The sequence below is a fragment of the Mustela lutreola genome, chromosome 13, assembly GCF_030435805.1.
Source record: "Mustela lutreola isolate mMusLut2 chromosome 13, mMusLut2.pri, whole genome shotgun sequence".
Taxonomy (NCBI): domain Eukaryota; kingdom Metazoa; phylum Chordata; class Mammalia; order Carnivora; family Mustelidae; genus Mustela; species Mustela lutreola.
In genome coordinates this window covers 11,701,660-11,727,988 of record NC_081302.1, presented here as the reverse complement: position 1 = coordinate 11,727,988, position 26,329 = coordinate 11,701,660, and the positions used below count along the sequence as shown (strand labels likewise).

At 42.0% G+C, this 26,329-nt stretch overlaps 2 protein-coding genes across 3 annotated transcripts in view; one reads left to right on the top strand and one right to left on the bottom strand.

Moving 5' to 3' along the window:
- UBAC2 (UBA domain containing 2) overlaps window positions 1–26,329 on the top strand; it is a 174,475-nt gene that overhangs the window by 29,626 nt on the left and 118,520 nt on the right. For both annotated transcript variants that reach the window (XM_059144178.1, XM_059144177.1), the window contains exons 3-4: window positions 1,825–1,944; window positions 2,485–2,594. In XM_059144178.1, the coding sequence (XP_059000161.1) occupies window positions 1,825–1,944; window positions 2,485–2,594 (230 nt within the window). The remainder of the gene's footprint in view (window positions 1–1,824; window positions 1,945–2,484; window positions 2,595–26,329) is intronic.
- Window positions 8,008–12,434, bottom strand: GPR18 (G protein-coupled receptor 18). The gene is made up of 2 exons (XM_059144179.1): window positions 12,181–12,434; window positions 8,008–9,212 (listed from the first exon to the last, which is right to left on the bottom strand). Exon 2 carries the CDS (start codon window positions 9,177–9,179, stop codon window positions 8,184–8,186), a length of 996 nt encoding a protein of 331 aa, XP_059000162.1. The 5' UTR covers window positions 9,180–9,212; window positions 12,181–12,434; the 3' UTR covers window positions 8,008–8,183.

Below are 26,329 nucleotides of genomic sequence, written 5' to 3'. Positions count from 1 at the left end.
AGCAATTTTGTGCTTAGCATTTCTAAACTTTATATTCTCAATCTTGAGTATTGATTAGATGATCTAAGCTCTTCCAGCGCTAACAGACTGTGACTCCATGAGTTACTTTGTAGTGGCGGTTATATCAAGTAGGAAATTTCCCTTGGGTTTTTATTTCTGGGAAGAGCAGAACTCTGTGGCTTTTGAGATTATGGGCTAATCTCTTTGAAGGTGCTGGGTCTTGGCTGTGAGTGGAGCTTAAAGGGATGTTTGGCACCAGCTCTAGCATGGGGCTGTCCCCACACCACCAGGCAATTCCTGGGAACCAGCTGGGCGCTCTACAGTTCAACTAAGTCCTGACTCCGTCCACCTGGCGGCAGCATCAGATCCCCCAGGTGAAGGCTTCAGTCCCACAAGGCTGCCCGCCCTGCCCCCATGCTAGTTGCAAAGCCAAGGTCACTACCTGTGCCTCTGACCTGCTAGCAGCAGATTAGAGATTACCATGCTCTCCCCCTCGGATATGAGATGCCAGTTGCAGGTCCAGGTTGTTCCTGGTACTTAGGACTGATTGGTTTTAAATCAGAGCTTCCCATGACCCCCTCAGGTTTGATGAATTTGTTAGGGTGACTTTCAGAACTCAGAGAAACATTTTACTGCTGGATTACCTGTTTATCGTCAAAGGGTGGGATAAAGAACACAGATCAATGTCCAGATGGAAGAGGAGGACACAGAGCTTCCATGGTCTCTCTGAGGTGCCTTGGGCTCACCAGTCTGGGAGCTCCCTGAACCCTGGCCTTCTGGATGTTAATGGAGGTTTCATGAAATCATTGGCCATTGGCAGCTGATCCTACCTCGAGCCCCTCCCTGTTCCCTCTTAGGTAGGTCAGAGGGTGGGGCTGAAAGTTCCAACCCTCTAATCCCAAGGTTGGTTCCCCTGGCAACCAGCCCCCGCTCTTTGGTGCATCTAAAAGTCACACATTGACACACACAAAAGACACCTTCCTCGATTTCATCAGTTAGGGAATTCAAAGGATTTTAAGAGCTCTGTACCAGAAATGAGCGAAAACCAAATCTGATTTCTTATTATAAGGTACAATATCACAGGGTGTTAGTGCAAACTGTGGTATATAACCTGCTACCTTTCCTTTGCTAAATATTCGATTAGCCTTTTAAAGCAAAATATTCTACTTCTGGAACACTGACGTCTTTCCTTCATGGTGAAGTAATTAATGCCTTTGCTCATATTGGCTTTATCAAGTTCCTCTGAAAGGCTTTCAGTTATTTATCCAAATTACTGCTTTCTGTCAGAATAGAATATTGCTTCCCTCTCGTTTCAGTTGCTATAATGCACTTCTGGACCCTGGCTGCACATTAGAATCACCTTAATAAACTAAACACACGCACGCACACGCACGCGCGCGCGCGCTGATGCCAAGACCTCACCCTAGACCAGTCAGGTTGAAAAATCTCGTGGTAGGCCTAAACACTGGTGTACTTAAAAACAAAAAAAACCCCAGGGGATTCTAGTCTGCAGCCAGCCCTGAGAACCACTGCTGTGAGGGAACAGAAGGTCCTTTGGCCTCAAGTTGGTACCTGTCTGATTTGGGGGATTGATTTGGTTTAGCTGGCCACATAGGTGGGGTCCCCTTCTAATGTGCTGCTTTACGGGCACCTGTGCTGTAAGGTGGGACCTGCCTACATGGGGGAGTTTTCCTTTCATGTGCATGTCATTAATTTATCAAATTAGGGTATTAAAATTAAGCAGTATGACGTAATGTAATAAATTTGCTAAGGCACAAACCTGAACAAATCCTACTCATTATTCTTTTTTAAATCCCCATTTAGATTTGGAGGTTGATATGTGGAAGAATAATTTGCCTTGATTTGAAAGATACTTTCTGCAGTAGTCTGCTTATTTATAATTTTAGGATATTTGAAAGAAGATATGGAAGCAGAAAATTTGCAGTAAGTTTTTATGTGTTTTCCTTTTGCTGTTTAGGTTATGGAAAAAAGTATTTTGTTTTCTTATTTTTAAATAGTTTTATTTTGCTAAGCTTAGTGTTATTATTAACAGCTATCTTCTAATTACATGATCCTCTGACTGATTTGAATCGTGCTTATTAGCCAAAGAAAAATTTTCAGTTTGAGCCACTTGCATGATAAAATGATAATGATAATAGAAAATATCAGGTGTGAGTGGCTAATAAAAATTTTTATTAGGATTTTTACTTCAATAAAATTTTAATTGCTTATTGTGCTTAATGATTGGTGTGTTACTTGTTAAAAATAAATCATGCTATAAATGTCTTTTGTTTTTACCATACTTAGAAATTATGAAAATATTAATGCATTTGACCAATATGGCTTTACTCCCCTATTTTGAAAACCCTGTGCTACTAATAAAAACAAATTAAAAAAATGTACCTGAGTTCCTTTTAATTAAATAAATGTTAGTTTATTTTTTGAAGACTCCTTTCAGTAAAGTTCTTCCTGTTTTATTTTTAGTCCTTTTTGCTGGGTTCCTGGGTTTTGTCGGTTTTGGTTGACTTCATTCTCGTTGAGGCCGTGTGGTATTTCTTTGGTATTGCTGCAGCCGGAAATCTGCCTTCTGGATTGTAAGTAGCTCTCAAAGATTAGCTTAATAATGAGTTAAATCTGATTTAACTTTTTGTACATGAAAGTCAGTTAAAGAATATTTTAAACTCTAAATGTAGTAAAATTGACTTTTGGGGTAAAAAAAATCCAATGTATACTTAATCACATTTTCATTATGTTCTTGAAACAGAATCCATATTATACTTATTCCTTTTTTCAGCTTTGAAATATTTTAGAGAATTTTTAGTGAATGTCCTCTTTTGGTCCAGAAGGTAGAATTAGTTTTGTATTTTTATGATGAAATTTTGTCTCTAGTTTTATGAATTAACAAAATTTAGATTAGATTTGGAAGCAATTTGTCTGAAGTTAAGCCTCTGAAGAATGATGTTTTTTAAATTGGTATTTTATAGTCAGCTTGCAATAGCCAGCCTCTGTGTGTGTGTGTGTGTGTGTGTGTGTGTATGTGTATGTGTGTATGATTTCGTATTGTGTTGATCTTTAAAAACAAAACAAAACATGTATTAGCTTATGAAATAACTAGTATCTGAAAGTAGTTAGCACATATAAATGACCTTAAAGCGTCTTGGAATTAAGTTCTGAGAAATAAGATACTATGAAATACAGTTATCAGATATTTAAAATTCTGTGTATAATAACTTCTGCCTTATTTTAATTTAGCAATGTGTTTTTAGAGAACTGTTCGGGACTGAAAGTATCTTAATTCAGAGTCACTTACATAGTTAGTGATCTAATAGACTTCACCCTTATGTTGTTCATATTTATGGTGTAGCCTTTGTGGGATTTACTTAATTATAGTTGCACTCATTAATTGAGGGTTGACCATTAGCTTTTTAAAAAATGTGTGATTCTGAATGATATCTGAATGGAGACAGATAAATTTCTGTGTCATAATTGTTATGCTGTTTTTGTTGAGTTCCACTGGTTATGATTTTAATTAGATGGAGGAGTTTAAGTTGACCCTTCTGCCGTTGTGGAAAATAGTGTAGTCATCCGGAATGACTCATGTTAATTTAGAGGAGAAGTAGCATTACTGAATGATTAGTTTTCCCCAAACATTTCTCATCCAGGCTCATTCTATTTGGTTTTCGATATGGAAGTGTATTGAAAGACAGTATGAATGTTAATTCAGCCATCACCTGAATGAGAACATATTTCTCTTTCCTTTTCAAGTCATAAAGTATTACCAATGGCTTTTTAGAGTCCTGAAGCTTTCTCAAACATAGACTTCTTGAAACATCAATCTTTATTTCAGTAAACTCCACATTTTGTAAATATGTCTTTCATTAGACGGTAGCAGAGCTTCAGAAATTCAAGAGAGGAAACGACTCTTTTAGTCATTGTGCTTTATAAATTGCAATATTTTGTTACCCTTTTTCTTTTGCCACCAATGCCAAATTTATTTGCACTCTCTACAATTCTTCATTTCTGTTTAGTTCTTTCTTTACCTCAGTATTGTTAAAACTTGTCTTATAAATGTCACCAGCAGCCAACTAATTTTTAAAGCCAGTGGCTTATTTTCAGTTGTTTTATTTGACCTTTCAGTGGCTCATAAATGCTTTGGGCTCCCATTATTTCACGAACTGACCCTCTCCCTGGAGCCCCAGCACACTGCTCTCCCCTCGTGCTTTTTAATCTTGTTCACTGTGCGCAGCTCAGCCTTCCTCAGGCTCCCTCTGGGCTTCCTTGTCCTCCCATGGCTTCAGTGACAGTTAACATCTTTTGCTTCCCAGCTCTCTAGTTGCTGCCCATATTACTCTCCTGATCTTGCTAGAGCCACGTCTCCTAGTGACTCCTAAGACTCAGAGAACATGGATCGTGTTCTGAGCTCTCATCTCTTCTGGTCTCCTCCTTTGCTGGGCTCCCATCTCCATTAGTGGCATTTCCATCCGCCTGGTCATCCAGTCTTCCTCTTTTCTCCTCCTTCCTCTTAGCTCATCCTTTCTTCATCCTCCACACCAGGTCCTGGTAGTTCGAAGTCCTGTGTAAATCGTTCATTCACCCCATCTTCTCTACTCCGGCTGTCAGGTCAGTCTAAACTCTAAGATGTTATTTGTTTATTTGTTTATTTATTTATTTATTTGGGAGAGAGCGCGAGCGCGCGCTAGAGCACAAATGGGGGGAAGGGCAAAGGGAGAGGGGAAAAGCAGACTCACCGCTGAGCAGGGAGCCTAACACCAGGCTCAATCCTGGGACCCCAATATCATGCTTGAGCCGAAGGCAGACGCTTGCCCGACTGAGCCCCCCAGGCGCCCCTAAACTCCGATCTTTCCCTGCCAAGGTTGTTCCAGTATTTCTCTAAACTAGTCTTCCTGTCCACTTCAAAGCATCCCATACAATATGGTTAGAAGTTATTCTTCCAAAATGCAAGTTCAACCGTGCCAGTCTTCCTTTTAAAATCTTTTAAATCCTCACTTCCTTCAAAGTCAAATCCGCCTCATTCAAGGTGGCAGCGGAGACGTCTGGAATAGCGGGAACGCAGAGGCTTTGCCGTCAGATGTGCCGGAGCGCACATCGCAGCTCTCCCACTTACTCCTTGTGTCAAATCTTGAGCAAGTTACTTCTCTCAAGTTCCCTTGCTGAGCTCAGTTTATCTGATAGGTGAATTGAGAGTCAGTACTCTCTCCTTCCCAGGCAGTGGAAAGAATTAAGTGAGCTCTTTCATGCAAACATCCTAGTGGTGACAGCCCTGACCCCTCATACTGGTTTTCTTCTTTCCCATCAGAGCCCTCATAATCTGGCCCCAGTCCAGTGTTTCACGTCACTCCATCGGTCATTCAGCTCTCTTAGCATGCTATGTGTTTGTATTCGCATGCCTCCTTGGTTTTCTATCTGCACCCTGTCGCCCTTGGGAGGAGTAATTGCTCTTTTATGTGCATTCCAGCAAATTTATTAAGATCCCTAGCATTTATTACATTGTCATTGTAATTGTTACCTGGGCTTTCCATGCCATCTTCCTGGCTGTTTGAGGGAGAACTAGTTTCACTTTATGTGCTCATTGCCTTACATTCTGTAATGTTGACTGGATAGCCTTGATTGCAAGTGTAGCCACATAAGACTGTAAGGTAAGGTCTTTGAACCGTAGGCCTGTTCATTTCGTTTATAGTGTCCTGCATAGAAATTATATGTAGCATCTGATAGATTCTCAAGACTGTTGTGTGAAATTCAGAAAATGTGACCATTATGTTTTGAAAGTAAAGATAACACCATTAAAAGCAAGGTATATTAGGTGCTTCCAGACACCCATTCCAATCACACAACTGTCCTTAAATACCTATTATTTTTTAGTTGTTAGTATTTTCATATGCTTGTTATATTGTTTTTCAGAATCAGAACTCTCCAGAATAAGTGGAATTTTGAATTTTCACACATCATATTAAAATGCATCTGATTATAGCTTAATAAAATTATTTTTAAATTGTGCTTTAGATTATCTATAGTTTTACTGTGAGAACCATAACATATATTTTCACTTGTGTCAGTAAAGTTTTTTTTGGATTTTGTGCTCCCAAATTAAGTTCTTCTCACCAAGAAAAGCCATTACAGAGAACTTGCCATTTAATAGATTACCCAAGGGGCTCCTGGCTGGCTTAGTCAGTGGTGCATGCAGCTCTGGATCTCAGGGTTGTGAGTTCAAGCCCCATACTGGCTGAATTTAAAAATAAATTCTTTTAAAAATAAAAATAATGAAATAATAAAGTACATAAGAGTAGACTAAACCGTATCAAATATAAGAGTTATTTCCCATGTTTCAGAAATAATTATTTGTTTAAAAGATATTTGCTAAAGTATCTTGCTCACTTAACTATTCAAACTAAAAACTTCAAGTAGTTTTCTTTTTGTGGAGAAACTGCGTCTCAGTACCACCTTGACGCCTTTATCTTCTGTAGGTCTGAGAATGTTTATGTTCTGTGAACGTGTTTGCTTTTTATTATTGAGAATTGGTGGTTGATATAACAGGAACTTGGTTTCTACTCCTGGTTCTTCAACTGAGCAAGTTACGTAACCTCACTGGATTTTAGTTCCTTTATATATAAAACAGACAAGTTAGACTAGAAGGTCATCTAAGGGATCTTCTAGTATCAAAACACTATTTTATGATTAGGCTCCTTCCTTTTTTTTCCCCTAAGAATATGAATTTACCCATGTTAATTATAGAAATCCATTTCTAACTAATGCATTTATTTGATTCTTAGTCCCATTAGGAGGTGATCATGTTAAGAGTAATGAAAGTGATTTAGCAGAGAGGAAGTTATGGTAGACTAATTTCCATAATATTTAGAATACTATGTGCTTTACAGATTACAGTTTACTTCCTTTTCTTTTTATATAGGGAAGTTACTTGGTTTGTTACTTCATTAGGGGAAATTAAATGGCAAGACTGGGGGAAGAATCCAAGGTCCCTGGTTAGTGCTTTTACACTGTGATGTATGGCCTGGGAAAAAAATCATCTACTTGTAATGTGATGTTTAGTCAATACGAAGAGCAATCTGTTTATACTGGAGAAATATATTTTACCTAACAGCAGAAACTTTGTGTCAGAGAAATGATAGGGTCTGGGATTAGGTCTCTTGGCATTGGTTGTAAGTAGAGTCTGGTGCACAGTAGGCTCTCAGTGTTTATTGAATGACTATAGTCTGGGATTAGGTCTCTTGGCATTGGTTGTAAGTAGAGTCTGGTGCACAGTAGGCTCTCAGTGTTTATTGAATGACTATAGTCTGTTTCCAAATAAATAAATGAATGAATGAATGAATGAATGAATTCAGAGTAGGGGAGGGCTAATGGAGATTGCCTTTGCAGGCCCCTTGAGGTGATGGCTCTTGCTAATTTTGGTTGGTGGCAAGTAACAGTGATGGGTTGAATATAGTTGTTTGTGTAGGAATCTTGGAAGTTTGGTGTTTAGAAGACAAACTATTATAAGATTTAGACTGTCAATCCTGAGTGTAAATTAAACCAAAGGGAGCTTTGGTTTTGGCTTAATTAAATTATAATTTAATAATTTAAACTATTTCGAACAGTAAGTGGATTTTTTTTTTTTCTGGGCCTACTGACTTGATTGACATCGACTTACTTGCACATAGAATTAAATCCAAAAAGTTGTCAACTATGTATTTAGATAAGGCTTGATTGTGAAATACAAATTGCATATTTTTCTCTCAGTAACTCACAAATATGTTTCATACAAGTTTTGAAAATAAAAATAATGAATTCAGGGGCGCCTGGGTGACTCAGTGGGTTAAAGCCTCTGCCTTTGGCTTGGGTCGTGATCTCAGGGTCCTGGGATCGAGCCCTGCATCGGGCTCTCTGCCCAGCGGGGAACCTGCTTCCTCCTCTCTCTGCCTGCCTCTCTGCCTGCTTGTGATTTCTGTCTGTCAAATACATAAATAAAAATATTAAAAAAAAATAATGAATTCATTAGAATACTTAAGAATATTTAATTATGTTGTCACACAATAGATCCCACAAAAGTGTTTTTAGGTTTGTTTTTTTTCAGGCGAGAAGGGACTTGGTAATATACAGAATATCCACTGACCTTAGGGTAGTTAGTAAAGTGAATATAAAGAAACTAAAGACAAAACCCTGCTTGTCGTTCAAAGCATTTCACTGTTTATGTTGCTTAGTGACCGTAAACTACCTGAGCGGAAGCTTTTTCTGCGCACGCTCCGAAGGTAGTTGCGGTAGAGCATGACGCTGATGACGCGAGCCTGAAATTGTTTGGAAACAATGTAGTAGAGAATCACATCCAGACAGGTGCTGAGGTTCATGAGGAAGGTGGTGAAGGCTCCCCAGGGACTGTAACTGTTCTCCTCCCCTTCCAGCATCAGGAAAGCAAAACAGAGGTGGAAAGGCATGAAGCAGACGATCACTTGTACCATGAGTGTGATGATGATTCTTATAGACTTCTCCTTGACTTTTGGTTTCAGCTTAGATGTCTTCCCGTGGAGGAGACTATGAATGATGACTGAGTAGCACCCAATCATGATGAACAGGGGAATCAAGAAAAAAAATATCAGTCGAGTGAAGTTTAACATGTTAATAGCTTTTAAGTGGATGATGTCAGAAATCTTCAGGCAGGTCGGGGGTGTGGAGGCTTTGTCTGGGTCTTCGTAGAGCAGCAGAAGTGGGACGGTGGTTGTCAGGGTCATTATCCAGACTCCCACGCATGCTAGCACTGCTTTGCCTGTGTTTTTAAGTTCTTTGGCATATTTTGGCTGCACAATGGCCATGTATCTGTCGGCACTAATTAAAGCAAGAAGCCATAGAGCAATGCTTGGGTAAAACACCGTGAGAGCCCCAAGAATCTGGCAGAAGTACTCTCCAAATGGCCATTCACCTTTTGCATAATAAAACATCCGAAAGGGTAAGCTTATTATAAATATTAAATCCAACAATGCTACGTTCATCATATAGATGGTCACAGTGGTTCTCTTCTTGGTGGTACAGCTAAAAACCCATAAGGCAGTGGCATTAACAAATAATCCGATTGTGAAAATACAGCTGTAGAAGACAAGGGCTGCGATCTTGTATTCTTCTGGGTGTGAGTTGTTCGGAGGGCTAGGTTGAGCTGGAGTGTGAAGAGTGGTCATTTTATAGTTTGTTAGGGGAACGGCACTTAGAAACTGCAAAATAGTAAACAAAAATAGGAATAAAACGCTTTGTTGAAAAATAAATGCTGAACACTCTCATAGTTGACTTGGCATGTCAGTGGATTTTAAATGTAAGAGTATTTTATGTTGTGGAGTCAACATATGTGTCTTACTATTTATTAAGAAACACATTTCCTAGGTATTGTTACTAACATGCACTAACCTATTAAAATGGTCTGGTGAGTTATAAAGCACTGGCACATTTATTCTTTTTTTTTTCTCTTTGCTCACTCCCTTTCCCTCTAAAGAATAACATTTTTTTAAATGATTTTTTTTGTAGTGTGGAATTGGGTAGCAATTATTCTTATAGTAAACATCTTTTTATTGGGACTAATTGGGAGAAGGCCATTCTGAATTTTGAATCTTACAAAATAGTTTGCTTTTTTTCATCTTTCTTCTGTTTAAATGTTTTATAACCTGTTAGTAATATCCGAAAAATGAATTTTTACTCATTAAATATAGTTTTAGTATATAAAATGTATATTAGAAAATTAATAAAGGAACCACATAATTGGTTAATTCACAGTAATCCTCGTTTGAAAACAAGAACTTTTCCTTTTGCCTACTGTACCCCCACTGCTTCTTGCGTCCATTGGAATTCTCATTAAGTAAATGTTTGCCAAGTTGATGAATGAGTGAAGGAGGGACCCACAGCAGCTACTTTCTGGTTTGTCAATGAATATTTGCTTGGTTAGTTATTAAACCTATTTATTTTTAAGTGGAAACACTTTATCATAGTATTATGTTCTTTCTCAATTACCATAGGTCTAGAAACAGCAGTGTGTTATGCCATGGTCCACAGATTAAGAACTTGACTCTTACAACAATAGATGAGTTTTTAATGCACAGTTGAAGTGCCTAACGCTGTCTTCCAGATGGTGTTTACCAGTGTCCTAGAAATGGATGTCAGTGGTGTGCACAGAAAGCAACACCCTGAGAAGAGGACATTGCTAGTATAGTAACTCTCATGCCCTCCCTCTACCTAGATAGAGAAACTTAAGTATTACTCGTCAAATTAAATTTCAAGGAGGAATATCAAAGATAAGTAGTTATTAATTAGAAATAATTCAGTAACTTTAGGTGTATGCAGAAACTAATGCCTATCACCAAAAAGACAGTGTCCATTTCTAATGGAAAGGAGTTTAGCTGTGATTACTATCATCATCGACCCTCAGAGTGATTCCATCACCCGTGATGCAATGTTAACAACTGATTTTAAAAATAACCTTGCTTTCAAAGAGATGGAATCTTGTGGTATCCCCTTGAAACATGGAGGTGTTAAGAAAAGTTTCCTTCAGAAATGTCACTTGGCAGAGTGGGCTGTCTCTAATTCAGCCCTGAGAGTCTCTTTAGTGAGAACTGTGGGGGTGATTAGCAGCAGTCTGGTTAGTGGCATCATGGGCTATTGATAATTTAAAATTAATTTGAGCAAAAATAAATAAATAAAATGAATCTGAGCAATTGCTGTGAACAAACACAAGGTGAAAGTTCGTTTTTCCATTCCCTCCCCTTCTCCCTTTTTTCCTTCCTTCTTGACTACAGCTGGTTTGCCAAGTATCTAGGTTAGATATGATTTTGGATTAGAATTCTATATATTAATAACCTGTATTAATTAAAATTTCCAAATATTGGTGTGACTAGAATTTTAATTCCTATCAAATGAGTAAAGTACTACATAGAAAAATTAAATCACCTGTGTTACACATAAAATCGTTTTGGAGACTTGACTCAAATTTTCATTGAATTTTTAATTAGTAGCAGTTCTAATAAAAATGAAATTTTGTATGTTTTTTTCTCTTGATATTGTTTCTGGACTCCCTTCCCCCAAACTTATCCCTGAATTTGGCCTGTAAATTTCATAGTTACAAACACTTTTTTTTTTAAAGATTTTATTTATTTGATAGAGATCACAAGTAGGCAGAGAGGCAGGCAGAGAGAGAGGGGGAGCCAGGTTTCCTGTTGAGCAGAGGGCCCGATGCAGGGCTAGATCCCAGGACCCAAAGATCATGACCTGAGCCGAAGGCAGAGGCTTTAACCCACTGAGCCACCCAGGTGCCCCACAAACACTTTCTGAGTAAATCTTTTAACCTCCATTGGGCTCAAGCTGCTTTTATGTCATCAACACTTGTATTCATTTGCTAAAAGTTGACAGAATATATGTGATGCATGTTTTAAAGGCATTTCCAGACAGGTTGTGCTGTTGTACACACAAATACATTTTTGGATAATTATTAAAGAGTGATTGGCTTTCAAGTCAGAGTTTTAAAAACTTTAGATTCAGTAACTGTAGTCCTTTTTTTTTTTTTTTTTTTAAGATTTATTTATTGGGGGGAGTGGGGAAGGGCAGAGGGAAAAAGAGAGAGAATCTGCAGCAGATTATGCATGATACGGGACTTGATCTCAAGACCCTGAGATCATGACCTGAGCTGAAATCAAGAGTCAGATGCTTAACTGACTGAGCCAACCAGGCTCCCCATAGTCTTTTTTTTTTTTTTGGCGGGGGGCCGGGGGAAAGCATTTAAGTACATCTTGTGAAACAGTGTAATTGAAACCAAGTGACAGAGACTCCTAAATATGCTTATGATTTATCATAGCATTTTCCTTAAGTTGAAAAAAATTACAGTTACTGTTAATGTAAAACAATGTTGTAAATAAATTTAAAATCACATTAATAGTGCAGGAAGATGACAGCATAACCCATTTCAAGGTCCTTTGCTAGCATAGTGTCAGTAATATATTATTAAAACAAATTATTTTGAAACTTAGTAAGTGTAGCACTACTTTTTTTTCTGTTACATACAAAGTTATCACAATATTATTGACCACTTTTCCCATTCTGTGCTTTTCATCCCCATCCTTACTTACAACTGGAAGTTTGTACCTCTTAAGTATAGCATTACTTGGTGATAATCTGTGATGAAATTAACTAAATGCTACTTACCTCCTGTCCATCAAATGGCTATGTTAGAGAGGAACATATTTCTTCATATCCAGGTAGATAGAAAAAGTATCTTGCGTTAAAATAGCTCTTTCTAAAAATGGTATATTTAAGAAATGTAGTATTTCTTTTGTCTGAGGTCTTCTTTTCATTTACAAAGTTGTTTCAAATATAACACTTGGCAGAGGAGTTGGTATTCACTCGGCTGTAATTGTCGGTTTGTCTCTTTCAGGAAGTACTCTCTCAAGTAAGGCTTTTTCAACTTATGACTTTACCCTGGATGTGGTTTTTCTCACAAATGATTTGTTTATGAAGTCATGATTAGCATAAACCCCTCCTGAAATGAGGGCATATAGTTAAGAGAATCAGACAAAAATAGGAAAATGTATTCAGGTCGTTTACTTTGATGCTGAAAGGGAGAATGAGATTTGATGTTGATTAGGATGGGATTCATAGTATAGCTTCTTCACTTTTTAAGCTGTGTGACTTTGTCTAGTTACTTAACCCCACTGAGTCTCTGTACCTACTTAGTCTCTATACAGTTGAAGTAGAACTAATACTCATCTGGTAGGATTGTGACCCTAAATCAGAAAAATCCCATGTTCTTAACATAGTGCCTGGCACTTTGTTAACTTTGTTAACTCTGAAACAGAGTTCCTACAATCCTAAAATACCCACTTTTATTGTTAAGATATTTCTGAGTGTTTAAAATTGGGGTTCTCGGTTATTTGCTTCTGTCTTGCATATGCATTTATGCACTTTGGTTTGCTTTTTTTTTCTCCCCCAAGGTGGGTGGGCAGGAGGGGCAGAAGGAGAAGGAGAAAGAATCTCTAGCAGATTCCCCCCTAAGCACAGGGCTTGATCTCGTGACCTGAGATCATGACCCAAGTGGAAATCAAGAGTCAGATTCTTAACCGCCTTGAGCCACCCCAGGTACCCCCTACTTTGTTTTTTAATCCCCCAATGCATTCTATCCTTTTCTGTCACATGAAAGTCTAAAATAATCCCTTTTGTGTAAACATCTCTGCAGATTGCTATGAAAGGACTGGAATTCTTCAGTGGAATAGTTTGCATGTTGGGAGTATTTTAACCTCGAAAGGGAAGTGAAACCAATGGGAAGGGAAGTGAGCAACCCGTCTTTGCCTGCCTCATTACATTAAACTTTTTACTTTCTGTTTTCTTAAAAAAAAAAATTATCTCATTTGCTTGTATTAAAATTTTACTTATCTTTATTTTTGGTGATGCATGATTTGTCAACTTTTTAAGGGTACATGAACTTCACTATTTGCTTTTTGAATTTAAGACAGCTTGAGGGCTCATGTTCTTTTTGTCCATGTTCTTTTTTTATGGATAAAACCATAGTAAGCCTGTGACTTATAAAGTTATTTAAATTCTTGCCTTTGGGGAGTAAGTACTTTTTTTTTTTTTTTTAAAGATTTTATTTATTTATTTGGCAGAGATCACAAGTAGGCAGAGAGGCAGGCAGAGAGAGAGGGGGAAGCAGGCTCCCTGCTGAGCAGAGAGCCCAGTGTGGGGCTCAATCCCAGGACCCTGGGATCATGACCTGAGCTGAAGGCAGAGGGTTCAACCCACTGAGCCACCCAGGTGCCCAAGTACTTTTTTTTTTTTTTTAATAGGCAGAGAGACAGGCAGAAAGGGGGAAGCAGGCTTCCCACTGAGCAGGGAGCCCAGTGTGGGGCTCCATCCCAGGACCCTGAGACCATGACCTGAGCTGAACGCAGAGGCTTTAACTCATCGAGCCACCCAGGCACCCTGGGGATTAAGTACTTTTGACTAGGATAACCTGTCATCATTGTAGTAATGCGTTTTAGAAGCATTGACAGCAAACTAAGCAACTCCTCCTTGTGTGGATAGGGATGCAAAGCCCAGGAGGGCCAGTCCCTCGCTGAGGAACTCAGACCCACAGCCACGCCTCCCCCAGGTCTCCCCCTCACCCCGGGCTGCTGGAATCAGCTCGTTACGAGGTGACCGTGTTGGCAGATTCACCAGACAGGACTCGTTCCTCGCTCCTTTACGTTCGTCGGGTTTTTTTTTTTTTTTTTTTTTTTTTTTTTTTTTTTTTATTTAAAGATTTTATTTATTTATTTGACAGACAGAGATCACAAGTAGGCAGAGAGAGAGAGAGAGAGAGAAGGAAGCAGGCTCCCTGCTGAGCAGAGAGCCCGATGCGGGACTCGATCCCAGGACCCTGAGATCATGACCTGAGCCGAAGGCAGCGGCTTAACCCACTGAGCCACCCAGGCGCCCCGTTCGTCGGGTTTTACGCATGGGTTTCTGCTTCGTGTGCAGCTCAGGAGTTTGCTGTTTCAGCTGGAGTAGGACCCTCGTACCTGCAGATCCAGTCTTTCCATTGCCTTAATTTCATATACCCTGTCACAAGTTGGGTTTTTTTCATTAAGTGTTGATTAATGCTCTCTTTGCTGCTAAAATCAGCTGGTGCAGTGATGGCGTGTAGCTCATTAGGGTCGGAGTCCTTTATGGAAAACAGGGAAATTGGTTTCTTCGGACTTGCCAGTCTCGCAGAGAGACGCAGACACGCAGCTTGAGGGTAGATCAGCTCTTGTTTCTCAACGTCCTTTCTGTTTTACCCCCGTGGGACCTTCTGCATTGGCTCTTCCCTGCCTTCTGTGTGCTGTCCTACCAACGGTAACATCTCTTGGCTTGGCCAGTGGCTGTGTGTCCTGGGGTCTTAGTTCCCATGCTGCCCTTTCCAGGAAACCTTCCCTGGCCTCTGGAGCCGGGTTGGTTATTCTCCCTGTAAGGTTCCTTGGCACTTGGTTCTTGTCCCCGTGGCGGCCTGTGTATTATTGTGGACTATGTCCTACCCTGTTCTCCTCCACAGATTGGCCTGTGTTGTGTGTGTGTGTGTGTGTGTGTAGCAAGCATATAATAAATACTGGTGGGATGCGTGACTGAAAATGCAGGTGAAGAAGTGGAGAGTCAAGGGAGTCGCGGCTAGATTGTTGAGCCGGGGACAGCATCAGGGATGCCCTGACCCTCCTAAGGGAGGGGACCTGCCAATCATCAGGCCAGTGTAGACACTCAGGCTCAGGGCAATGACCCTCCTCTCCTCTCCATGAGCCCCGTGGTGCTTTTCACTGTTCCCTGTGTCCCTGGTCCTCCACAACACTTTATGTTGGTTGTAAAAAAGAATGACAGTGAGAAGAATTCCCCCAAACCATTTGGCAGTGAGTAAACAATGGATCAAGAAGTAAAAGCTCTTACAGTGTCTAGTTTGCTTTTTTTTTTTTTAAGATTTTATTTATTTATTTGACCGGTAAAGATCACAAGTAGGCAGAGAGGCAGGCAGATGGAGAGAGAGGTGGAAGCAGGCTCTCTGCTGAGCAGAGAGCCAGATGTGGGGCTCGATCCCAGAACCCTGGGATCATGACCTGAGCTGAAGGCAAAGGCTTTAACCCACTGAGCCACCCAGGTGACCCTCCAGTTTGCTTTTTTAATACTTGAGCTTAATGACATTTTTTATTAGAGTAGAACTTCTCTCATTCTGGTACTGTTCATGCCGCTGTACTTTTCTCGCTTACTTTGGAATACAGGGGAAAGAGACGTTTGTTACCTTGCAGAGGAAGGACTTCACATATCCCAAGGGCTTCACTTCCCTTCGCTTTGTGAAATGATTTGCTTTCGTTCCATTCTTGAATCCTGGTTTAGAGGTCAGTGAATTTCTATTTTAGCACTTGAGCCCAGTTTTTGAATGAATATAGTTTAGTTAGGCCAATTTCATAATTCTTTGGAAGGATGTAGTTCATAGATTTATACAGTGAGTCCCAGTTATATTTGTCCAAACCACAGATAGGTTCTATTTCCTGTCGTTCACATATTCTCTTTATCATCGCACGTGCAAGGGCCGGGGTCTTGCTGATTCTTTACCCAAGCGTTTTGGGGAAGGGATCACCATTCTTAATGTTTGCTGCTTCCAGTGAGGGTGGCCATCAACCCGGAAGGCTGGAGTCATTGGTAGACAGCCCGCCTGTCCCCAAGAAGAGGGTTGTGCGGGAAGTGAGGAGTGCCATGAACCAGGGTGGGGGTAGGGCTGGACTCTTACTGTTCGGTGACCCAAACGGTTTCCCACTTTGAGGTTATAGAATCTTTGTTGCCCTGCCCCTTTCTCTGTCAAACGTCTATCTCCACAGACTGTTCTGTTTTGTGTGTATGCATGTGTGTGTTTGTGTTTTGTTTACTTTTAATGAGGGTGCTATATTGAGTGGTGTTTTCTGGATAAAGAAGATGGAGGTACTATTTGTCTAAATCTGTTTTTACAAAAAGTGTCAGCACCTTATAGATACAGTCCTTTGGCCAAGTTGATACGAACCTCCTTTTTACTTGCTTTCCTTAATTGTATTACAAATTTAGCAATTCCCAAATTCCTTTTCTTTGGCAATTTTTGTAAAGTTGAAAAACTTCACAAGCATATAGAGAATCAAGCAGTTACTTCACTCACAGCAAACAAATTGAGCCTACATTAACCAAGCGATCTATAATTCTAGTTAAAATAGACCTAAATCAGCAATGAAAGTAGAGTTCCATAAAGATAGTAAAGATTCTCTCCCTTAGAGGATTTTAGCAGAAGGCTGCCACCTAACAGTGAAATGAATCCTGGACCCACTGAAATCCTGTAGGACCCCATGCCAGGAGTTAGCAGTGTGACATCGCACTAGCTGACTAGAGACCCAGAGTCCCGAGGACGGAACTCTCTGGTTCCTGTGAGGTACGTGGTGGCCTTCTACAGACTTTGGTCTCACAGTTAAAGGAAATAGTATATTCCAGAATGCAACTGGAAATTCTTGTGCATTGCTGGTGGGAGTCTCAGTTCGGAGAATAGTTGGTCACTAAGTAGTGAAATGAAAGTACAGCTACCTGCTGACTCAGATTGCATTCCTAGGTAGAAGGGGGAGCTCCTGGGCCTCAGGAAACATAGATAAGAATGTTCACAGTGATATTGTTTCTAGTAGCTCTGGAACAACCGCATGTTCAGCTGTAGAATGGATGAACAGGTGGTTGTGTAGATAGACAGGTCATTGCTTTTCACAATGGAAATGAATCCCATAGCAGGCACATGCCACAATATGGGTGAATCTTGGGTATATAGAGTTCAGTGAAAAAAGCCAGACGTGAAGGAATTTATATTGTATGATTTCATTTATATGAATTCCAAAAAGTAGAGCAAACTGAAATCAGATTTCACGGGTCTCATGCTTAGGTACTGAAACTCCTTGGAGGGTTGTGGGCGCATACCGTGAAAAGGAGGGCATACCGGAGAGCTTCTGGGGTGCTGGCAATTCTAGTTATTGACCTAAGTGTTCATAACTCTAGAGTTTATTTTGTGATCATTCATTTAACTTTATCTTCATTCCGTCTTTGTATCTGTAAGGGTGTCAGTAGAAGGAGATTTTAAGATGAGTCAAGGAGGGCTCATTTGTAAGGGCCTCGTGACACAGGACTGGTGCCTCATCAGAAAAGAGGAAACCGGCAGGACGGTGGCGTTGTGGTGACCCCCGCCCCTATGGGATGAAGAGATCCAGGGCATGAGAGGTTACTAGAAGGTGGAGGGAGGGAAACCTGCTTGGAGAAGAGTGGTGACTTTCTGTTGAGGGAAGCTTGCAAGAGGGAACCACAGGAATAAGTCACTCAGCTTGGACTTCTCTCCGCTCAAGTCTGCTCGGAGGCCGCCACCAGCAGAACACAGTGGAGCTGGAGACCCGGAGCCTTCCGTTGCCATCTGTGCCCTTGGACAGAGCAGGGTGGAGAAGGGAAAAGGAGCAAACGGACTTCCCAGCACGCTGCACTTTCTAGTATGCGTGTCACATTTCGTATTCAAGAGGGGTTTTGTTTTTTTTTTTCAACTTGTGCTTTGAGTTGGCAGAGACTGGGTTGGGTGTTTCTGACTCTTGGAAACTGTTTCTACGAGTAATTTTTTTTAAGCACCTTGTCTTGGTTCTTACCTGTGAATCATCTCATTCCTTAGAGCTTATGTAAGTAAAGTACATGTTTTAGACACCAAAATACTAGTTCTCTTTGTCTTTCTCCTGCCTGAAATATCCCCTTTTTTCCTTTGTGGCACATTTTAATTTTTCCTGGGAATTTTCAGACTGGGAATGGTTAGTGTGGGAGCTTTACCTCTGCCACTAATTAATTGGCCCAGTTAGCTTAAAAAAAAAGTTCATTTCTCCGATCATCACTCTTCACAAGTGGAAGAAAGGGAAGTTGGATAAATCTTTCTGGAAAGGCCTCCACCTTTGGCACCACACAACTCTAAGGTGTTCTTGCCATTGTGATATTTTCTCTTTGTCTCCCTCTGAATTTTTGTAGGGCACCAGGGGAGAGACATGGGCCAGAACCTGGGGCTCTGTGCCCTCATGTCGCTGCACATAAACCTCACTGTCTGGGATGCATTTGGGGAAGCCTCAGCGTGTGTGTAGGTGTCTGGGGTCTCCTCCAAAGCAAAGCGCCCAAAGCCCTGAGGGTTGTGCGCGGTTCTGGCCTTTGCCCTCCGTCCGCATTTCCTGTTGTGGTGGTGGTCTTTAGTGTGTGGGGGTTTTTACCTCATTTTCCATTTATCTTTAAGTCAACTTGACTCCTCTTAACAGATTTGATTTTATTCATTCTTTTTTTTTTTTTTTTTTAAGATTTTATTTATTCATTTGAGAGAGAGAGCATAAGAGGTGAGAAGGTCAGAGGGAGAAGCAGACTCCCCATGCAGCTGGGAGCCCAATGCGGGACTCGATCCCAGGACTCCGGGATCCTGACCTGAGCCGAAGACAGTTGCCCAACCAACTGAGCCACCCAGGCGCCCCGATTTTATTCATTCTTTATATGGTAATCCGTTTCTAAATCTTTTTTTTTTTTTTTTAAGATTTTATTTATTTATTTGACAGAGAGAGAGAGATCACAAGTAGGCAGAGAGGCAGGCAGAGAGAGGGGAAGGGAAGCATGGTAATCCGTTTCTAGAAGCTTGTTGGGCCATCGCAGCTAATTTGCCTGTCTGCTTTGACCTTTGTCCTGTAACCCGTCCTTTTCCACAGGGCAGGCAGCAGGTGCAGCTGTGAGAACAAGCCAGGTCCAGGCTGCCCTCTGTCGGTCACTTGGTCCCCACCCTCTCCCCGGAGATCTGTCATTCTTGGTGGCAGAGGAGCTCATGGAGACCTTATAATCAACCTGCAGAGGAGGACACAGAGATGTGCGGGCTGTTTGTTTCCTTGGTAATAAAGCTCTGCTGATTTCTCAGTTACTCAGAAGAGCTTTTTGCCAGCACTCTCCCTCTTATGCTTGAAGAATTAATGTGGTCCCAGTGATGAGTCAGTTGAGTTTTTGCAGCGATGCTGTTGTCTTAATGCTTATAATTCTCTTGTGGATATATATATATTTTTAATTTTTAATAGGCTCCACACACAGTGTGGGGCTCAAACTCACAACCCCAAGATCAGGAGTCACATGCTCTGCCAGGTGAGCCAGCCTGGCACCCCTTGTGTGGGTATTCTTGATGAGAAGTGTATGACCTTCGGTTCAAACGGCCTCTTGCCACCTGCAAGCTACACAGTCTAAAAGAATCTTAACAGGCAGGGGAAGGGAGCCGGCGGGTAGTGCCGTCCTCGGCCATCAGCAGCCTGCGGGGCTGTGTGTTTGGACCGAGGGATACAGACCTTTGGGCGGCTTCATCCTGCCTCTAGTGTGGGCTTCAGTGTGGGCTTCACTCTCCTAACAGTAATCAGAGGTTTCAGAGCTGGGAGCTAGAGGTGCCTGGAGTGTCTGTCCCTCCCTCGACAGCACTCCCTTGTCTCGTGGTGGTCTCCATGTTGTGCGTCTGTCTTGTTAACGAGCCCCTGGCACCCCCGTCCGCGGGGGCTTCAGAGCTCCCAACAGAAGCCTCCCCAGTTAGTAGGCCCTTGGGAAATAGGCCATGAATTTGACTAGTGTTTGTGTGTTTCTTCTTCTGTAAGAAAGAAAACGATGCCATGTCCCCAGAATTAAATACCGCACGTTTCTAGGTAGATAGGATCACAAAGAAAGAGCCAAAAACAGAGATTGGGGTTGGTGGAGAGTACCAGCCCTGGGGGGGGGCGTGTTTGGGCCAGGAGAAACATTTGTTGTGTGGGAGAAGGTCAGACCATTTATTTCCGTGGGAGAACCTGCGGAAGTAGTGTAGATTGCTCCTGTGTTATCTCATCGCTGCAGTGACGTGAACGCTGTGCTTTTATTGCCACCTACAGGTGATCACATGTTTTTGGAGCCCTTGAGCTTCACATTTACCTGATCTGAAGTCTTACTGAGACTGAAATAAAATTATTATTTATTTTTGAAATAAAAAATTTAGAAAGCTATTAATTGTGGAAGGTAATAAAAATATTTTAATGTTAATTTCTAAGTATTTCTGTATTCAGTAGTATTCGGTAACTGACATGTCCTCATTCCTCTAACAAAATATTTTGGCTTATAGACTGTATTTTCCCGCAACGCATGTTGTCTTTTTTAGGAACCATTTTCCTCTGTAGGACCTGTATCCCTGGGGTAGGGCCGTGAGAAGATTCCATTTTAAATGTTATTTCTGCCTGATATTCTGTTAAGAGTTAAATGTAAAGGTGGCCTTGGAACAAATTTGATACGGTTTTTTAAATGTTTTGGAGCATGTGGGTGGCTCAGTAGTTGAGTGTCTGCCTTTGGTCCTGGGCTCCTGGGATCACAGGAAGCCTGCTTCTTCCTCTCCCGCTCCTCCTGCTTGCTCTGTCAAATAAAGAAATAATCTTTAAATAAAATAAAATAAAATGTTTTAATTATGAGAAAATAAAACAACATGAAATTTACTGTCTTAACCATTTTTTAAAAAATAGATCTTATTTATTTATTCGAGAGAGAGAGAGAGAGATAGCAAGAGAGAGAGCATGAGTGGGGAGGAGAGGGTGAAGCAAGCTTAACTCAGGGCTCCATCCCAGGACCCCAGGATCATGGCCTGAGCCGGAGGCCTGTAACCCACTGAGCCACCCAGGCGCCCTGTCTTAACCACTTTGAAGTGTATAGTTCAGTAGTGTTAAGTACATTCACACCGTTGAACAACCAGTCTCCAGAGCTTCTATCCTCTTCTGGAACTGAAACTCTCTCCTCATTAAACAGCCAACTCCCATCTCTCCCTTCAGCCCCTGGCAGCCACCTTTTCTACCTTTTAGATTCCTCCTTACTTAAGTGGAGTCATACAGTTTTTGTCCTTTGTGACTGGCTTACTTCACTGAGCACAGTGTCCTCACTGTCGTCCCTGCTATAGCAGGTGTTTGAGTTTCCTTCCTCTTTAGGGCTGACCATCCGGTTGTGTGAATCTGCCGCATTTTGTTCATCCATTCTCCTGTTGATGGACACTTGGGTTGCTGCCAGCTTTTAGCCCTTAGGACTAATGCTATTAACATGAGTATTCGAGAACATTTGGGTGTATATCCAGAAGTAGAATTGCTGGATCATGTAATTCTGTTTTTAGTTTTTGTGGAACTGCCACACTGTTTTCTCTAACGCCTACACCACTTGACATTTCCACCAGTAATGTACAAGGGTACAAGTTTCTTTCTTTCTTTCTTTCTTTTTTTTTTAAAGATTTTATTTATTTATTTCACAGACAGAGATCACAAGTAGGCAGAGAGAGAGAGGGGGAAGCAGGCTCCCTGCTGAGCAGATAGCCCGATGTGGGGCTCAATCTCAGGACCCTGAGATCATGACCTGAGCCGAAGGCAGAGGCTTAACCCACTGAGCCACCAAGGCGCCCCCATGGGTACAAATTTCTCCACATTTGCCAACACTTGTTATTTTGTTTTGTTTTAATAGTAGCAGTTCTAATGGGTGTGAGGTGGTATCTCATTGTGCTTTTTTGATTTCCGTTTCCCTGATGATGAGCAATGTTGAACATCTTTTCATGTGCTTATTGGCCATTCGTATATCTTTGGAGAAATGTCTATTCATGTCCTTTGTCCATTTTTAGAGATTTTTAAAAAAATTTATTTGATAGAGATCACAAGTAGGCAGAGAGGCAGGCAGAGAGAGGGGGAAGCAGACTCCCTGCTGAGCAGAGAGCCCAATGTGGGGCTTGATCCCAGGACCCTGGGATCATGACCCCAGCCGAAGGTGGAGGCTTTAACCATTGAGCCACCCAGGCGTCCCTTTGTCCATTTTTTGTTTTTTGAATTTTATTTATTTGACAGAGAGAGATCACAAGCAGGCAGAGAGGCAGGCAGAGAGAGAGAAGGAAGCAGGCTCCCCGCTGAGCAGAGAGCCCGACGCGGGGCTCGATTCCAGGACCCTGAGACCACGACCGGAGCCGAAGGCAGAGGCCTCAACCCACTGAGCCACCCACGCGCCCCCGTTTGTCCATTTTTAAATCAGGTTTTTCTTTGTTGAGTTTTAGGAGTTCTTTATATTTTCTAAATAATAGTCCCTTATCAGATAGGTGTATGATTTGCAAATATTTCCTCTCATTCAATAGGTTGCTTTTTACTGAGTGTGCCCTGTAGTGTACAGAAATTTTTTTTGGCTTCGTTTTATCCTGTATCATGTTCTCATGATAAGGATGAATTGAAAAGCTTTAAATTTTTTAATGTTAAGGTAGAGTTTCCTAAGTAAAATCCACGTGTTTTTAAAGGACCTTTCCCAGTGATTTAATCTGAAGAGTACCTGTAGTGCCCAGCAGCTTTCTTCCATCCAGGAGGGTGTAAAATAGGGTAGGCAGAAGCAAGCTCTGTGGTAGAATTGGCTGACTTCAGAGCCTTCCACTTGTAGGTGCTTTTTTCTTATGCTCTGGAAATCATTTGTTTCTATTATTACAGTAATATGAAAGTGAAGAATGGCATTTACCTTCCTATAGTTTTTTTTTTTTAAGATTTTATTTACTTATTTGACAGAGATCACAAGTAGGCAGAGAGAGAGAGGAGGAAACAGGCTCCCCGCTGAGCAGGGAGCCCCATGCGGGGCTTGATTCCAAGACCCCAGGATCATGGCCTGAGCCAAAGGCAAAGACTTTAATCCGCTGAGCCCCCCAGGTGCCCCATTCCTATAGTATTTTTGTTCTCTGCTCATCCTGATTGATATTTATCAATGATTTCTTTAAAAATGTAGCATGTCTGCTCATCAAAATTTCAAATTACAGAAGCTAGGAAGATCTTTTAGTAGTGGTAGAAGCTAAGCTCGTGTCTGTGTGTGTATGTTTAAAGATTTATTTATTTGAGCGGTAGGGCACGCTTCCACGAATGGGGGGAGGGGCCGAGGGAGAGAGACTCTAAGGCACATCCCCTACTGAGTGTGGGGCCTTACAGGGGGCTCAGTCCCACAACCCTGAGATCCTGACCTGAGCGTGAGGTCATGCAGGACCTGAGCTGAAACCAGGTGTTCGTCTCAGCGGACTGAGCCACCAGGTGTCCCTGAGCTGTCTTGGGACAGCGAAGCCCTGAGTGCAGTGGCTGGAGACACAGAGGCCTGTCCCTCTTCATAACTCCCGTGCTGGGTAGGCGAGCTCTGTTCAGGAAAATCGTGAAGGGGCAGAGCTGGTAGGATCCGTCGTTTCCATTGCCAGCGCGCATGGAGGAGATAGGAGGGAGGGCCAGGAGGAGGGATCGCTCTTCCGCCGGGTGCTTTGGAGACTGTAGATGTCATGCTGCTCGCACGCTTTTGGCAAGATCTTGGTTATGTGATGTCACCTAATCATGCGGGGCGGGCTGGGAAACAATCCTTAGCAAGACAGCCAAATCCCTAGAGAGAAGGGAGACATCGACTTGGGGGCAACTGCTAGTCATGTCGTCAAAGAGCAGCAGCTCTGCCACGTGAGCTGGTTCAGGCGGCCCGAGGCGCAGGTCCGCAGTCGGCATGTGACACGCCGGAGAGGGAGCGTCAGGTCCTTCGCTTCAGCCTGCAGACAGCAGCCGTGGGGCCCTGGGTGGCCGAGCTGGGGCTTCCGCAGTCCCGTGTGGAGGAGCCGGAGGAGGCCTGCGGGCTGGCGTCGTGACGTCATGACCTCACAACGTCATGACCTCACGACGTCACGGCACACCTGCCGGTTACAGCTGACGTGCTCGGGGACGCTGCACGCCGCCTTCCGGGGCAGCGGGCGCCTGGCGGCATCGGGGCGGGGCGGGGCCGTGGACCTGCACGTGAGGCGCAGGGGAGAGCGGCCGGTGTATCCCGGACGGGGCAGGTGGGGCAGGAGAGCAGTCTTCGGTCGCTGGAGGAGGCCGCAGGAATGTGGAGCTGAAAACGGGGTGGAGCGGGGCCGAGGGCGAATTAAGACCAGGGAGATGCTACAGAAGTTACTGGACCGGGTCAGGAGTGACTCTTCGGCACTCGGGGTCTCAAGGCAAAGTGATCCCCTTGGGAGATGCTGAAGTGGGGACACTGAAGACGCCCGCGCTGTGCCTGGGGGAGCAGGGGGCGGGCTGTCGTCCAGAAGTCCGGGCGGAGCAGGGGGCAGGAGCCGGCCCCCGTGAAAGCCCTTCACACCCGGAGCGTCTCTGATTCTGGGTTCTTCTGTACCGTGAGACTCACGCCGCACACTGGAATAGTCATTTAAAAAGAAAGAAATCCTGCCATTTGTGACTGTATGGATGGACACTGAGGGCATGATGCTGAGTGAGATCAGTCAGAGAGACAGATACTATGATCTTACTCAGTAACGTGGTTTTATTTTACTCTATTTTTTAAAAATATTTTATTTATTTGAGAGAGAGCGCACAAGAGGGAATGGCAAGCAGAGGGAGAGGGAGAAGCAGGCTCCGCACTGAGCAGGGAACCCAGGACCCCGGGATCATGACCCGAGTCAAAAGCAGATGCTTAAACGTCAGAGCCACCCAGGCACCCCAGTAATAGGAAATTTTAAACAAACCAAACTGAGCTTATATAAGATACAGTAAATAGAGTGGTGATTGCCAGAAGCAGGGGTTGATGGGGTGGGAGAAATAGGTGAAGGGGGTCAAAAGGTACAAACTTCAGGGGCACCTGGGTGGATCAGTGGTTAAGCCTCTGCCTTCGCCTCAGGTTATGATCTCAGTGTCCTGGGATCGAGCCCTGCATCGGGCTCTCTGCTTGGTGGGGAGCCTGCTAACCCCCTTCTCTCTCTGCCTGCCTCTCTGCCTACTTGTGATCTCTGTCTGTCAAATAAATAAATAATATCTTTAAAAAAAAAAAAGTACAAACTTTCAATTACTTAAACTCCTGGTAATGTAAGCTACACTGTAGTGAACAGCTAATAATAACATTGTAGTACTCACTTTGGCAGCACATGTGTAAAAACTGGAAGGATACAGAGATTAGCATGACTTTTCAAGGACAACATGCAAATTCATGAAGCATTTAAAAAATACTGTATCTCATATTTGAAAATTGCTAAGAAAGTAGATCTTAAAATTCTCATAATAAAATTCTCATATGAAAGAAAATTTTGGGGGCGCCTGGGTGGCTCAGTCAGTTGAGCATCTGACTCTTAATTTTAGCTGTAGTCATGATCTCAGGGTTGTGAGACCCAGCGCCACATCTGACTCCACACTCTTTGGGAATCTGCTTAAGATTCTCTTCCACACCCTCTGCCAATCCTGCTCTCCCTCTCTCTCTTTCCAAAAATAAATAAATAACTCCTTAAAAAGGAGGGAAAGAAAATTTTGTAACTAAATATGGTGATGGATAATAACTAGACTTAGCCAAGGTGGTCATTTTGTAATACATATAAATATCAAATCATTATGTTGTACACCTGAAACTACTATAATTTTTATATCAATTCTACCTCAATAAAAAATAATGAGGACGTAATTCAATGCTGTATGGAGTTATTACACTATTGAGGTAACACTATTTGTAAAATGAAGAGGTTCTGTTATTTTTCTGTATAATCTAAATGATTGACTTTGCTTTCTTATGAGCAGAGTATTTCAAAATTTTTCAAGAATATTCTTCCAGAAAATACTTTATAGATAGTTAAAAGAGGGACAGAAGGAAATAAATCTTGGCACCATTAAAATAAGGGTAAAATGACTAGACCTAGATAAAAAGCTGGTAGGATGACCTCTTTGAAGCATTTGTAAATTAAAATGTACAATATATATATATATTTTTTATATAATACAGTTCTTACAGAACTTTGATATGGATTATTGAAGCC